Genomic DNA, 15894 nt, shown 5'->3' with positions numbered 1-15894 from the left:
CTGCGATCATTAGTGCATATAATCATTCATGTTCCGGTCATTGATTCGTCAGTTCCATTCATTTCATCATTCAAACGTTTTCGAAGAAGACAAACAAGACACCAAAAGGCAGAAAAGCAGAAAGACGTTTTCCCCTGCCCATATTATTTATATTCTTCTTGCAGTAGTACGTATAGGCATATTGCACAATCATTGTAAAGTAATTCATGATCAAAATTTCCAATATAAAATAATGCATCGTTTCTTTCATGTCATGTTAAAATGTACAATACACTGAATACACATGGGTATCCAACTCAAGCAGATGGACAGGTGTCTTACACCGTAATCTTAGGTCCTACTTTTGGAATGAATCAAGACGATGCATAGCAGACTTGTATATGGGGAGGTAGGCAAACCAATGATTAACGATAAATCGTCAATTTGATGTGTTGGTAAGTTAATAGAAAAATGATAGTGTAGTTAGTCGATGGCTTGGATGTTGAACTTCTTCGATTGCAAATTGTGAGAATGTAACCGATTAATTTCTATACATCTTATATATGTCACATGAAGTTACTACAGAAATGCTATCTACCTATGTACATGACATATCGTATCATATCTTATCGTGTATTCTATATATTTAAGATGTCACACTAGTCAGGTTTATCGATCATTATCACAGATATTGTGGGGGCGACATGGGCTGCTTGATGCTTCACAACAACTCATATCCTTCTTCTTCATTCTCTACCTTAGCTGACTTGTCCGATCGTTTGTCTTGTTCAGACACTCCTTCTTTCTTAGTCTGAGTCTGAGTCTCAGACTCGACCTCTTTTTTCTCTTCGTCATTTTCCTTCCTCTCTTCGGCCTCGGCTGACGATTGTTCTTGAGCTGCTTCCACTTCGGTAGGGAAAGTTACGGTGATGGTGTACCCTTCAATCTCTTCTTTGGGTTGATCATCAGCAGCAAGGGGACTTTCGGGTTGAGCATCGTTGGCAGAAGTCTCAGGCTGATTATCAATTTGATCCTGAGGGGCGGTAGTTTGTTCGGTAGGGGAAGGAGTACTATGGACTTGAGGAACAGCTTCTTCTTGTTTTTGGTCATCCGAAGTATCCTCAGCGTTAGATTTAGCTACTTCAGCATATGACTTATGTTCATTCTCCTCCTCCTTATTCTCCACATGTTCGATCTCATGTTCATGTTCGTGATCTTGATCTTCTTGTAGATGTTCGTTATCACCAATAACACTGGTAGTTTCCGATCCAGACCAAGATCTCTCATCTACTTCGTCAGGTTCCGATTCTTCACCATTATCTCTTTTAGCTTTGACCGATTTCCAAATTTCATCTTTCTGCTTTTCCAACTGTTCAATCTCCTGTTCGACCTTTCTTACCAACTCTTTTCTCCTTTTTCGGATCTCTTTATCGCCGTTGGAGCTGATTCCATCCGCCTTGAGTAGAAGTTGGAGGTAAGAGTTGGCTTGGGTGTGGTAAGCCGAGTTGGTCTTGTTGAATAATAATGGAGGAGAGACCGTTTCGGAAGTGGAATGAGCGAAAGACAGTCTAGAAGGGAAAGTGAATGATGATCGGAGAGATTCAAGTTGAGATTCGATAGAGTCAAGTGCGGTGATAGAGGAGGAAGAATCGGTCGAGTCGGTCGAGTCGACAGTAGCGGGTGTGGATACAGGTGCAGAAGCAGGAGTAGGAGCAGGAACAGGTTTAGGTACTTCCTTTCTCTCGCCTTCAGCCCTCGCTTTTCCTTTATCCTTCTTCGCAGGTCCAGTCGCACAAGCTTTCTCGCAAGATTGAGCACATCGGTTCTCACAAGTACCTTGACAATCCTTAGAAACAGTCTTATTCTTCTTGGTCAATTCCTCAGTTAAGGCATGTTCGAAATTACCAAGTAGATCTCGTAAGAATGGGTTGACGTCGGTGAACTGATTGAGAAGAGAGGTGAATGGTGGTACTTCCTTTTGAGCAGGAGCCTCTTCCTTTTTCTCAGTGGTGGCATTAGATGGTTGAGCGACGTTGGAAGAGGTCGAAGGGACAGGAGTAGACTCCTTCTTTTCAGGTACAGCAGGAGCAGGGGTATCGTCCTTCTTCTCGTCTGTCTCCGAAGCCTCAGGTTCGAAGACTAAACCGAATTGTCCGAGGAACTCGTTGAGACCTTCTGGAATACCATTGTCTCTTGCTTTGGCGTTATCGATCGAAGGCGAAGATTCAGATTCAGAGACTGGATCGACTCGAAGACCAGGGAATTGTGAGAGAAGTTTGTTAATATCTTCGGGGAATTCTTTCTTGTCCTTCTTCTCGGTAGTAGCAGGAGCAGATGGAGCTGAAGGTGGTTGTTGAACTTCTGGCTTAGGTTGCTCTGGAGCCGATCGTAGTTGAGAAGTCGATTCAGCTGGTGCAGTTCGAGTTTGAGAAGTGGTCTCGGTGGTGGTGGGGGTTTGAGACTCGGCATCAGAAACAAGGTGGAAACCGAATAAAGGACCGAAAATATTGTTCAACTCTTGCCACTCGTTCCTTTCATTCGAAGGAGTGGACGATCTCGAAGTAGTGAGGACGGGAGCAGGAGCAAATCTATCGACGCAGCAGATATCAGTATTGGGATTCTGATTCTGCTGACCGGCGATAACCTGATTATGACAGCAACAGGAAGGAGAGGGAGAAGGTTCAACTAACCTTCTTTGACATCTAGCTTGTGTACAGGCTCTCCTCCTAGCTTCGGCGTCCTCTCTTCTAGCTTGAGCAGCAGCTAAAGCAGCTTGACGTCGAGCTTGAGCGGCCAATTGAGCGTTAAGCAACTCGGCCCTCTTTCTCTCGATCGCTTCTAGATATACTCTCTTTCTCCTTTCTTCCTCAGCTTGTTGTTGAGCTCTGATAGCTTGAGCGATTTGTCGTTGTCGTTCGATTCTTGCTAATTCGGCTCGGATAGCTGCTTCTCTTTCAACTCGTGCGGCTGCTTCTCTGGAGATGGCTGCTTCTCGGGCAGCAGCAGCCTCAGCTTCTTCCCTTCTTCGTTGGATGGATCGGAGATGAGCTAGAGCGGCTCGTTCCTCTTCTTCGATCGACGAGTAATCGTAGGTCGGGGTAGGTGGCGAAGGCTGAGGGAAGAAGTTGAATTGTTGGTGCGAGTGAGGATGAGGGTAGGAGTACGAAGGCGAAGGGGTGGCAAAACCTCTTCGTTGTTGGGCAGGGTGAGTGAAGTATGGGTGTGGGAACATTGTGGTAGGTGTTTGATGACTATGCTAAGTTATGGGTTTAGTGATTTAAGTGTAAGTGTGAGTATGTGTGTGAGCGCGAGTGAATTGAATGAAGATGGAGATAATCAGTAAGATAACAATGTATGCTCTTTATACCTTTTTGAGATGAACCACGCTTTGTAATCGTTGTATGTCTATGGATGTGTCATGCTGGTTCGGTGTGTGACGAGTGATGTATGACACCTTCGGTGAGAATGGGATGGAAGTGAATGGATGGTGTGAGAATGACACGGATGATGACAGATCATTGCAGATCATCACAGAAGACGCGAGTGCGTGCGAGGGGGGTGGGGGGAATCCAGCGGAGGATTCTACAATGTTCCAGAATATTACGTAATATCTCTCGCATTTCTCCATTGTCATTCTACGGAGATTATTCGTCGTGTGACAAAGGAGGGTGTCTGCGTGTGTATTTGATGGTGACCAAGCACAAGCATCTGCTAGACCCTGTCTACCATCAAAGTGATCGTCCTTGATCCAAAGACGATATCCTTCATGGATATTTCGCCGTTTCTGTGCAATCTGGAAACAGGAAAAAAGAACTTTCACTCGAAAACAAAAACTACAGCACCCGGGATTCCCAAGTGGTCCCCCACCTTGGTACTAACCGAGCGATACCCAAGTTAACTTCGCAGAGCGGACGGGATGCGGTGCTTTTTGGGTTCTATGGCCGTAGATATTATGTACCCGTAGACAGCACACATATATTGAACAGTTTTCTCTCAAAGGATGTTTGATGGTACCTTTTGTGTGAAAATGTCTGTGCTGTATCTAAAACTCTCCTAGCGCAACGCACGAGGTTCCAACCATTCCTTAGACGGCGCTCTGTCCTCATTATCATTTTCCTCAATGGTACTGTTTCTCGCTTCCTCTCCTACCAGACTAGTTGCACATGACCCTACTGAACTATCTCCGAGCTTTGAGATCTATAAACTTCGGCGAGTCAGCAACGGTAGCAGTGTAAGTTTGTCGACGATACTACTCTTACGCGTCGTTGGTCAATCCCCGAACAATCACCCTCGGCCGCTTTGACCCCGTAAAACGCGGATCTCACCTTACAAACAGTGAGAGCATCGGATGGCCGAGTTAGAGTTCCGTATCTACAAACAATTCATTTCGTTACAATCAAGTCGGGCTCATTGAGTTTCCAGAATCGTATAGAAACGAATCATCCATCTTGGTATTGTACTACTGTATATATACATACATACAAGCATACCGAATAATCAACAAGTTCCTTGTAACCGTACTCAACCATCTTCATTTATCGTCAACAATGGCATCATTCACCTTCCCTCCTGCTTTCCCCCTCGTTGGTCTGCCGATCGTGGCAGCCATGGTTCTTAACGTATGTATCGTAGCCCCAGGAGTACGCTTCAATGGGACGTCGTGCTGACGCGTCAGATTCGATAACAGGGCTATCAATCTCACAATGTTATGAAAGCTCGTAAAGAAGCGGGTGTCAAGTATCCCACTTTGTACGTTACTGAGGCTGAGGCCAATGCCGATCCTAAGAAGTTGGTGAGTTGGTCAGATATCCTGATCAGAATCGTCGTATTGGCAGACAAAGAGTCTTTAAGGGCATATTGAGACTTGGCAATTCAACCTGATTGACGGACGTTTCTATTTTAGAAATTCAACTGCGCTCAACGAGCTCACGGTAATACCCTGGAGAACATCCCTTATGTCCTCGCTTTGTTTGGTTATCTCAGTGAGTGGTATTTCCATCGACTGCTGTATATCAGCACCATCGGTGGTTGGTTTTAAGCAGTCTGAAACATGACTGATAAATTCTACTGGTACTATATCTGTTTAGGTCTCTTCCATCCCAAATTAGCTTCTATCTTTTTCACTCATTGGATCATCGGTAGATTCAGTTATACCGTGAGTCATAAGTCTTACACCCAACTTTCATAGAATAAACAAGTTTTCTAAGGCTCATCATCATACAACCCATCATTGAATAGGCCGGTTACTCAGGTGGTAATCCCTCAAACAGAGTAAGTCTCTCTCTCCCTTTCCATCCCACCACCGTATAAACATATTACTCAACTAACATTGATTCTTCTGGTACAGCTGAGTCTTCTCTACAAAACTTCTTACATTGGTTTTGCCGGTATGTCTTCTTCCTCTTCTTGAGATCACTCCAATTTACTACGTAAAAAAAGGAAGAACACCCACTGATTATTTGTTGATTTTTGATCGGTTCTGGAATCAGGTTTATTCTTCGGCGCTGCCTATGTAGCTATCACCCAATCGATCCCACTTTTCTTATGAGCATATCCAAAATATGAGGGACAATAGATCATGTCATCTTAGGAATACATATATATAGATAGTCAGTGTTAGACGGAAATGCAACAGATCATGCATATGGGATATTTTCGTACAGTATGTGCGACCGTATAACAGTCAGAATGCGACACATCAGATATCTTATCACACATGTGCCTCTATCTCATTGGAGACTGAGAGCTTATAACATATGTTCAAACGGATTAATATAAGTTCATATTACGACTCATATCCATATTCATATTGATATACATGGGTAGTTAAAAGAAAAGATAAATCACCATACAGCCTTATAATATAGAAATCAAATACATAAAATCAAAACCATAACGAATATACATTTCCAACCCTCTCGTTTTTTAATAATCATCATCACCCATATCCTCATCTTCATCATCTTCATCTTCATCCTGATCATCGTCCTCATCCTCTTGTTCAGCCTTAGCTTCAATCTTCTTCTTACCCATTGAGATCCTAATTTTCGGTGCAGTGATCCTCTCAGTAGGGTTCGCTTTGAACATAGGCGTAGAAGTTCCACTGGTGTTTCCCGAATCGTCTCCTCCGGTTGAGATTGAAGCAGCGAGTTTGGGATATTCGGTCGACCAAAGATTATCGAAAAATTCTTGCATATCTTCCGCGGCGTTATAGACCCATGATCCCTCTACGTTGTATGTCCTGGCATTATCCCATAGGAGGTGCATGTCAGATTTGAGATTTTGAATAGAATATCCATGTTTACCAATTTTGGTTTTGATCTGAGATAAGGCGATCGGTTGGGCGATTATAGCGTAATAATCTGGGTAATCCTACAATTCATCAAAAACAACTATCAGTCATTGTTCTGCTGGAAACGAGCCGTTTTACATGTCAAAGGCTACTCACTCTCTTGCTGACAGGAGTCAAGAAGAACTGATTCAAATCTTCGCCTACCTCCGATTTCAGTTTATTCGTCTCATCGAACAACTTTTTCATCAATGCCAGTTCAGGTCCTGGAATCGGTGCTCCTCCACCAGCAGCTCCACCAATCTTTCGTCGTTTCTGCTTGACCCACACCAAAATATCAGCTCGAGGCTCAATCATATTTATACGGAGGGAAGGTTGTACTCACAGTGGATGGAACTACATCATCACCACCCAACGACGGCGTCGCACTCTTGCTTGGTCTTCCTCTTTTCTTTTTCAGTCCACTGACCGGTAGAGGTGTGATGGGAGTTTGCGAAGGTGGACTGGTCGAATTATCATTCTCATTCTCCTCGTCTTCCTCATCTTTCACTGCCGGTTTCGTTCCCGATACGGCGGTACTATCCAACGGTTTACCTTCCGCTTCAGCCTGAGCTAGAAGTTCATTCATTCTTTTCCTTTCTGCTCGATTCGCCGCTCGTTTCCTCTTCCTATCAGCAGCTTCTTCCACATCGTCATCCGAATCTTCAAGGGCAGCCAGGAACTGATCATCCGTCAGTCCATCCGTATATCGCACTTCGTTTCTATTCCTTCGACCTCTACCTTGCTCTTCCTCATTGGCAATTTGCAATGCCATCTCCTGTCCTATATCTCTTCGGTAGAATGGAGGTAATTCCGATTCCTGCATCAAAGGAGGAGGTAATTCACCAGGTTTACCAGATGACTTCCAGATTTCAACTTTGTTGGCTTTTCGTTCTTTGTCCATCTCAGTGAAAATACCTAACTCCTCATCTCCTCTAGCTAATAGCTCATTCAACTCGTCATCATCCAACTCGTTGGTTTCCTCGTTATCGTCATCAGGATTGGTCTCGAAAGCCTTCGCTAACAACGCTTCGTACTCTGCACCAGTAGTGACGTCATCGAATTTACCAGCTTGAATGACTTTTCCATCAATGGCCAATTTCTGTTGAGCTCTAGCTAGGACGAGTTCTTCTACTGTTCCAGAGGAGATCAATCTGAGTACTCGGACCTCTTTCTTCTGACCAATACGATGCGCTCGATCTTGAGCTTGTAAATCCGCGTGAGGATTCCAATCGGTGTCGTAGATGATGACAGTATCGGCTGATTGCAAGTTTAGACCCAAACCACCCGCTCGAGTGGACAAGATGAAAATCTGGTAAGGTGATTGCGGATCGTTGAAAGTCGATAATAGTTGTTGTCGATCTTCAGCCTTGGTACTACCGTCCAGTCGACAGTATTTCCATCCTCGGTATTCGAAGAAATCGGAGACGATGGTCATAATTTCTGTCATTTGGAAGAACATGAGAACCTGTGTGATATAAAAGTCAGCTGATTGTCCAATGATGCTGTTTCTCGACACTTAGCTTACCTTGTGACCAGTCTTGAATAGTTTGGGTAAGATTCTATCTAACAATTCGAATTTACCAGACACTCTAATGATCTGTTCATCTGTTGTATTTCCAACAGTAAAGTCCTCATCTACTTCTCTAAACACGTAAGGGTGATTACAAATCTTTCGAAGTTGCATGAGAGCATTTTGTAGGTTCTGTCGTTTTTGCGGTTTACCACTAAGATCAAGATATGACAAGCCATCCATCAGCTTTATTGACTCCACTAGACATGTAGAATCACTGTGTGAAGAATAACTCACGCAGCAGTCAAATCCGTAGGTAATTGTTTGTATTTCTGTACACTCTCGTACAATTTCCATTGCAAAGCGGACATCTTGGTATAGATGACTTTTTCCACTTTATCCGGTAACTCAGATTCTACATCTTTCTTCAATCTTCTCAATAAGAAAGGTCGAAGTACTTTATGTAGACGTTTGATGACCAGCAGAGCTTCTTCTTCGTTCATCTCCATCTTTTCACCACCTGTGTTGGCAAATGGCGCGTTAAACCATTCATCGAACGATTTGACCGAATTGAAGATTTTCGGTAGAGCAAAGTTCAACAACGCCCATAATTCCGGTAGATTGTTCTACACAAGCAGGATAATTCAGATGAATACCAACATCCCCACACGAATAGAGTATAGATGCAATCGTCACTCACCTGTAATGGCGTACCAGTCAAGATCAATCTATATCTACTTGAATAATGCTCATTCAACGTTTGACTCAATTTCGATTTAACATTCTTCATTCTATGTCCTTCATCAATGATCATATGTATCCACTTGATCTTGGATAACATCGGTCTCTCCTTGATGATATATTCATAAGTCGTCAGGCAAACTTGGAAATCTTGAGCACGTAATCTTGGATACAGTTCTTTCCTGATCGCAGGTGAACCTTTCAAGATCAAAGTCTTAACCGCCGGTGCCCATTTCTGGAACTCTAAGGTCCAATTGGTCAATGTTGATAATGGCACGATTACCAAGAATGGTCCAGGTTGTCGTTTGTTTTCGATCAGATAGGTGATCAAGGATATGGTTTGGATGGTTTTACCGAGACCCTAATCAAGTGATACAGATGATCAGCATCAGTGTTGTGTCTATGAACTTCGATCACGGAAGTTCAGTATGTGAGATCTCACTCACCATTTCATCAGCCAAGATACCATTCAATCTATTATTATACAAACTGATCATCCATTGAAGACCTTTGATCTGATAATCCTTCAGTGTACCTCCAGTAAGTATACTAGCCTGTTTGGTAACCTTCTCTTGAACCCTATGGGCTATCGCATAGTAATCGACTTTTCCTGCTTTCCTCTCTGCTCCAGCTTCTTCACCATCCTGTCGTCTAGCACCAAACATCTCTTCAGACGCCATACCTTCTTCTTGCTCGAAGGGTAATTCCAATTTTTGTTGATCTCGATGAACATCATCATTCTGCTGTTCCACCACGGCAGCAGCGAGAGTCTCCAGGTACTGATCGGTCTGCTTGAGTAAATGTCCGATACGCGAATCTTTGGCTTCTCCCAATAAAGCCAAGTAGGCATCTTCATCATCGTTCTTCAAAGCTTTCAGACGTTCCTTTGCTAATCTCTCGATACGTCTCTGTTCCTCTTTCTCAGTATCAGCATGAAGCTTCATCATCGCTCTACCCAACCTCTTCATTTTATCCGCTCCTGATCCTCTTGAGGTTCCTACACCAGCACCAATAAGGTTTTGACCGTGTTCGCAGATGGAGTTGATATACGCCAGATGTCTTTGTTTACCTCTTTGTTCTCGTTCCGTTCTTTGTCTCCTTTCGGCAGTTTCCGTAGCTCTAGCATCTCTAAGCGTATGAGTACGGAATCTTCGGAATTGAGATCGATCAGCTGGGACTTGAGTGGCTCCGTGCATAGCTCGAACGACATCTTCCCTGAGTAACCTCTGTTTGCCTAATAATCTGAGACTGAGCAATTCAATTCTAGCTTGAATACCAAGATTACTTCCAGGTTTCTTATCTTCTCCGTCGACGATACCTGGGACATCTTTCGCACCCTGTTCACCTAATCCTGCCGTTGATGACATCTGTTCGAGCTCTTTCATTCTCCATGCCATTCGAGTCTCGACATATCGGTTTCTCTCCTCCATCAACAAGTATGGGTCGAGCCCTTTGGGCATGAGCGACGGGGCGACAAGACGTTGCATCTTGCTGAGAGGGTTGGCTACCTCATCATCGAATTTCCGATTGGCGTAGATGGAGGGATGGGTATAAGCATTGTAAGGGTAGATGAGGGAAGATTGATCTAGTTCCATGGCGTATGGTGGTCCGGTGGGCACAACAGGTGCGGATTCAGTCGCTGGAGGTGTGACGACTTTTTCATTATCACTTGACGCTCCTGATCCATTGACTTCTCCATCTACCTTCTCAGCTTCTTTGGGTGGCGGAGTAGTCTTTTCCGCGTCCGCATTGTCCTTATTCTGATCTACAGTATTCTGGACAACAGATTCGACGCTCTTGTCAGCTATTTTGGCTTCTATCCCGTTAAGAGGCGATTGAGGAAGGGGTTGACCCGCAATACCAGCTGGAGGTATGCCTTGAGCTGCATTGAGGAGGAAGGAGGGAACGGGTTGACCTTTGGAGAGGGATTGATAGGCTTGAGCTTGGGAACGAAGCTGGGCGATTTGAGCAGGGTTCATAGAAACATGAGCAGGTGTGGGTGTAGGGGCAGGCGCTGTTGAAGGAGAAGCTACGAGATGGACAGAAAAGTCAGAGCCGGTTCTGACAAACAAGAACGCGCATTTTAGCTCACCTCCATTGCTTGGTCCAGCCGGTGAATCACCGTTAGCATCTTGTTGAGCTGAAGCCGCAGCAGCTTTGGCTTGTTTTTCAAGTCTAGGTAAATAGTCAGTCAGCTAGCTGTTACGCGGAATTTCGGGATCTTGTTCTAGCTCACTCAATTTGTCTAGCTCTGGCATACATCTCCAGAACCATCATCAGTTTCCCTAATTCCGAGGAAGTTTCCCTTGTATGCCCAGCAGCTTGAAGTTCTGCTGTTCTCTGAGGGCAATGACATCGCTAGTTAGCTTTGATAGACTGAAGTGTGATTGAGTGATATGAGGGATCTTGGAATGATATGACATACTTTTCTCAGCATTGTTAGTTTCGCTACATCCATCCCTTTCACCAATTCCAATTTCTTCTCTTCGTCAAGCATCACTGGATGTCTAGGTCCAGTTGCACTGGGAGCAGGTGAAGCAGTCGCTATTGGTGCAGTGGTAGGAGGTAGAGGTGTTGAGGCATTGGCTGGGGTAGGCGTGGACGTCTGTGGTGTAGCTGTAGGTGCTTTGATAGGTGATGTAGAGACGTCGTTCGCCGGTGGGTTTGGTGTTGATGCAGATGCGGATGCAGGTGTAGGTTCAGGTGCAGTTGGAGTCGGGTCAGAAGCAGGGGGAGCAGGAGCGGGAACGGGTGTGGGTTCCGACATGATGGGCGATGTAAAGAGTGACTGGTTTATGTATTGTTGAAGTTAGACGCGTCGATGGTATCGCGCAATGTTGAGGGAAGGGTATGCTTGAATTGACAAGGACGCCGACCAGAGATGTCCCTGCTCTGCCTTCCGCTATTCGCCGCTATCTATATCAGCGCTGGATCAAAGCTGCTGCAACAGATGGCCAAAGTGGACGAGTCGAGTGGAGGTGAGATGTTTGATAATGTTCTGATAGATGTCGACGTGAATTGCCAACGAGGGAATAAGTGATTAAACGATTCGACGACTGAGCCAGAGCGGAGGAATGCAAAGAACAGCAGGAGAAACAGCAAACAGCAGAACAACGTACAACCGTAAAGAGACATGTGGCAAATAACGGAATTATACTCCAACATGGCCGGGGATATGTATTGTGGCGGATTGGTCGCATTCAAATAGCTAAATAGCTGAGGGAGATGCTGCACCCGTACGTATCAATCAGCCAGACATTTATTGCTGTCATTTGAACTGGATCCAAACACCACTAGGTTGTATAATTCGTGCTGTTCAAGTCGTATGGACACTGTGCTTGTAGTCACCCTCTACTGTAGATGCTTTTTATCTCAATATACAGCTTCATCAATGCTCCAAGGAGAAAGGCATGAAATAAGAGAACAAGTGGATTACGTACATATATGAATATAATTTCCATCTACATAATGAGATGCAAAGAAGGAAAAAATGAAATGATGAGAGTTATATGCACATAGATGATAAGGGAGAGTAACGAAATGAAGACAGAACAGAGAAAAAGACCCTGAGAACCAAAATCAGAGATGACAGATCCAAGTTGAAAGGCAACATTGACAGTGTCGGAGGAGTCAAGAGTTGTTTGCTTGTCGATTCAAATCTGAACAAACAGATGGGTGGGCGAACAGTCTAGTCTGATGAACCGACCGAAGATGTATTGGAAAGCTATAATTATCATACCCTCCTTCCATGCTTCTGGCTTGATCCCCATTGTCTCCACACAATATTGTCGGGTCAAGTTTGATTTGTGTATCGAACACCGGACTGTACAAGTCCAGACTACCGGTTCCTGTGTCATGACGGTCGAAAGCTTGGTAGGTGTTGTGATGAGATACCATACCAACAACCATATGGTGGAATCAAATCGCCGAGAGGGATCGTGGTCTAACACCCAGACTCGAGAGGTGACTCGTTTCAAGTCGATTCAGTCCAATAGATTTCTAAGATTCGACGAAGTCGGTCTCCTTGATTCCTTTTCTGTGGCTGAATCATTGCCATCACCCTCTTCTTCCTCTAATTCACTCCTCATTTCTTTCTTAGCCGGTCCTTCTGATCTGCCTCTCACATGACCTCTATCCTTCCCTGTTTGATCGATATGTCCTGATCCAGCACCCATAGGAGAAAGGGATTTACTGATCCTCGGTAATACCAAATCCAATCCCCTTTCTTCTCCTTCTCGTTTCTCCTCATGAGCAGGGTATATCCTCTCTAACGGTCCAGTTATAGCTATCCTAGCTAATTCAGGTGGTAAATGGCTACGAGAAGTGATTGGTTGTTCGTCTTCATCACCGAGCTGGGTATGAGGGTGAGGATGATCTTCACCAGAGTGCGATCTAGATCTTGAGAATCTGATATTCTTCTGATGAGTTTGTGAAGGTTCAATATTACCTGGATAGGTAGGTTTGATAATTGATTCAGGTATCAAGCTGGGTGATGATCTCCTTCGTTTGATAGGCAATGGTGTCCAGCCCTGTCCTTCTCCCTGAGTCTGGGTCTGTTGAGTATCAGGTCGAGAAGAACTACTTGTAGATAAAGGTGAGAGTATAGCTGGTAGATATGAAGATTGAGATATAGGTTCGAGGACCGATGGGAAGGGTCGTTGAGTATCCCGACTGTTGATATCCCAATTAGACGAAATAGGTGGTAATCTTCCACTCGTATCGCCACTTGTCGGAGGATGATGATAATGATGATGATGTTGATGATGTTGATAAGAACGTGAAGAGGATGAAGTCGTTGAAGGATAGGTCGGGTATCGGGGTAGACCAGTCGGATGATGCGAGTGGCTGTTGAGGTCAGATTGCGAGTGAGAGTGCGAATGAGGATGAGAGTGGGAGTGGGATCTTCTATGGTGACAATGTGAATGATGTGAACCATCGTGATCTGCTTGTGTCCCTTTATCTTCCCTTACACCACGATCCCTTTGTTCATGTTCCCATCGTTCGTAAGGTGACGGACTTCTCAGCGATATCGCACTACGTGGCGGAAGTAGATCATCATGATACGAAGATGCGAACGGTCTTGGCTGATGAACTGAATCTCATCGTTAGAACAAGTTAAAAAAGCAAAATCACTCAGTATCCACAATCATACAGTCATTCTGAGATTTGAAGGGATGACAACTCACTCATCGGTTCATGGTAATTCGATCCAGCGGAAGAAGGAGGATCTAACAACAATCTGGTCGAAGCGGATGAATTCGAACTTCCAGCCCAAGCCGATATCCTCTCTCTATCATCTCCATCAACCGACATCCGACGAGACCTAGGTGATTTCTGCAGATCTTCATAATCTGCTGGATCCTCTCCTTCAGGTATCCCACCATTCACCATTATCGCCTTTCGACCCTTTTGACGTTGATTCTGTGATTTTAATCACGACAAACAACGAAAATTACATAACGTCAGTCAAAGACGTTCGATCATGTTTCCGTAATTTAATGGACAAATGATAAATCGAACAACGATCATGTCTATGGGTCAAAGGCCGAATGACCTTACAGACCATTCACTCAGCCATCAAAAGGATGTTGTTTCAACTCACTTGGAACCATACTTGAACTTGACGAGGTGTCAATCCAATCTCCTGTCCCAACTTCTCTCTATCTGCTCCTGTCGGAAATTTAGTCTGCGGAAGAAAGGCAAAAGTGGTTGTTAGTGTTAATTTCTTTTTTTTCTACGTGGACCCTTGAAGGACAGAAAAGATTTACGGCATGTTTACGGTAGCATGCATTTGGCGGTTTGAACAGAGAAAAAAAAAAAAGCAAACTCACGTTTCTCCAAAGTCTCGTCAAGCCCGATTGTTGCATATGAGTCATCAAGGCTCGAGTCCTCTTCTTCTTGTACCCACCCATGGGATAAGGTTGTCCAGATTGCAACGATGAAGTGCCCGTATGACTTGATCCGCTAATACTCGACCCTCCGGAATGTTCTCGTTGCATCGAGTAAGAGTGATGGGAATGTTGGGATTCATGAGAATGAGTTCGACTAAGAGGTTCACCATGTTGATAAGGTCGGTTGTGTAGACTAGAAGACGACGAAGGAGAATTTTGCGGTATTTGATGAGAACAGTAAGAGGAACTGCGATCAGCTGCAGAAGTGAATGCCTCGGGAGGTCGGAACATGGTAGGATATCGAGTTGAGTGAGTCGTCGTTGTTGGCCTGTCAAGATGTAGTGATTGGTGTTGGATTACCGAGCGATCAGGTGAATGAGAATAGGAGCGAGGTTGGAACGAAGGTGGATCTGGTTTATTATGGTGTGATGTCGAGGAGGATGAGGAAGAAGAGGTAGAAGCGACTATATGCGGAGGTGGTGGTTTCGGAGGAGGTGGGAATACCGGTCTGTTTTGTGGTTCTGAGCGTCTTCCATCGGGTCCAAGCCACTGTTGAGAGGATGGTTTGGGTGCATGATACCGTCTATCAGCTGTGACATACGGTGCCAGGGGTGGTGGTCCGACTTGATTCATGGCATTCTGAGTATATTCCGAGCGGGGTGGTCTGAACCTTGATCCCGCGGAGCTTGGTCCGGGTTCGTTGAAGTGAGAAGGGTTAGGTAACGATCGTTGCATTGGCTTTGGACTGGTAGAACGTCCGTAAGGCAGATTGTACGTCGATCGAGGTCGAGATCCACTTTCTCGATATGGATGTGCTTCATTGCGGTGTAAGAACGATGGACTGGAAGGGTGAGGGGGCGAGGTGATATCCGACAAAGACCGGACATATCTTCGCTCTTCCCCCATTCTTGGGCCTGTCAATATCAAGGATACCATGTCAACTCGCTATCCTGCATCAGAGCAAATGGTAAAGCGTGAACATGACAATGATACACGAAGGTAGAATTTCACATACCGATATAACATTCACGTCCAAATTGTGGCTGGAGTCGGGTGGATCGGTGTATACCCTTCTTTTGTCCAGGTTCAATCACAATTTACAATTGACACTAGAAAGAAGCGTTGTGATGGAATTCCTAACTGAGGGAGAAATGCGACATCGCGGTGAGTCAGTATGTGAAAGGATTCCCACCAAGACCTGTTTCACACTTTGGGTGGAGAAGGAACCTAGATCACTTACGACGAGCAACTGATCAAGGTTGCTTTGGAAAATCAGCTTCTTTGTAGATCTCCATATGACGATCTCAACGAGATCTTTCGGCAGAGCTGAACGAGTGAATGGTCATTAGTAATCCTTCTACAATCATGAGGAAAGTGATAAGAGTAGAAAGAAAGTTTAAATCTCGGGAGATTATGTATAAATATAGACGGACACAATTGAA

At 44.6% G+C, this 15894-nt stretch overlaps 4 protein-coding genes and 1 non-coding gene across 5 annotated transcripts; 1 reads left to right on the top strand and 4 right to left on the bottom strand.

Annotated features, from left to right (window-relative positions):
- Nucleotides 1-700: 700 nt before the first annotated feature.
- On the bottom strand, nucleotides 701-3211 carry L199_002905 (uncharacterized protein; the record flags this gene model as incomplete). The annotated part of the gene is made up of 1 exon (XM_064888643.1): nucleotides 701-3211. The coding sequence occupies one exon, from the start codon at nucleotides 3209-3211 to the stop codon at nucleotides 701-703; it is 2511 nt and encodes an 836-aa protein (XP_064744715.1).
- Nucleotides 3212-3810: 599 nt separating this feature from the next.
- On the bottom strand, nucleotides 3811-3925 carry L199_002904. The gene has a single exon (XR_010449956.1). It is a non-coding gene; the product is annotated as a 5S ribosomal RNA (ribosomal RNA).
- Nucleotides 3926-4526: 601 nt separating this feature from the next.
- On the top strand, nucleotides 4527-5527 carry L199_002903 (uncharacterized protein; the record flags this gene model as incomplete). Its single annotated transcript, XM_064888642.1, has 7 exons — nucleotides 4527-4598; nucleotides 4667-4771; nucleotides 4883-4961; nucleotides 5067-5134; nucleotides 5218-5250; nucleotides 5327-5366; nucleotides 5469-5527. The coding sequence occupies 7 exons, from the start codon at nucleotides 4527-4529 to the stop codon at nucleotides 5525-5527; spliced, it is 456 nt and encodes a 151-aa protein (XP_064744714.1).
- Nucleotides 5528-5904: 377 nt separating this feature from the next.
- Nucleotides 5905-11328, bottom strand: L199_002902 (uncharacterized protein; the record flags this gene model as incomplete). Its single annotated transcript, XM_064888641.1, has 11 exons — nucleotides 5905-6351; nucleotides 6428-6583; nucleotides 6654-6771; nucleotides 6856-7775; nucleotides 7836-8034; nucleotides 8118-8446; nucleotides 8521-8922; nucleotides 9008-10590; nucleotides 10654-10736; nucleotides 10798-10901; nucleotides 10987-11328. The coding sequence occupies 11 exons, from the start codon at nucleotides 11326-11328 to the stop codon at nucleotides 5905-5907; spliced, it is 4683 nt and encodes a 1560-aa protein (XP_064744713.1).
- A 1216-nt stretch (nucleotides 11329-12544) lies between these two features.
- On the bottom strand, nucleotides 12545-15612 carry L199_002901 (uncharacterized protein; the record flags this gene model as incomplete). The annotated part of the gene is made up of 5 exons (XM_064888640.1): nucleotides 12545-13653; nucleotides 13748-13982; nucleotides 14164-14247; nucleotides 14393-15366; nucleotides 15594-15612. 5 exons carry the CDS (start codon nucleotides 15610-15612, stop codon nucleotides 12545-12547), a joined length of 2421 nt encoding a protein of 806 aa, XP_064744712.1.
- Between the last annotated feature and the right edge of the window lie 282 nt (nucleotides 15613-15894).

Source organism: Kwoniella botswanensis, chromosome 1, assembly GCF_036426115.1.
Source record: "Kwoniella botswanensis chromosome 1, complete sequence".
Taxonomy (NCBI): Eukaryota; Fungi; Basidiomycota; class Tremellomycetes; order Tremellales; family Cryptococcaceae; genus Kwoniella; species Kwoniella botswanensis.
Note: the sequence above shows the minus strand (reverse complement) of the source record. Positions and strands in the feature narration are given on the sequence as shown.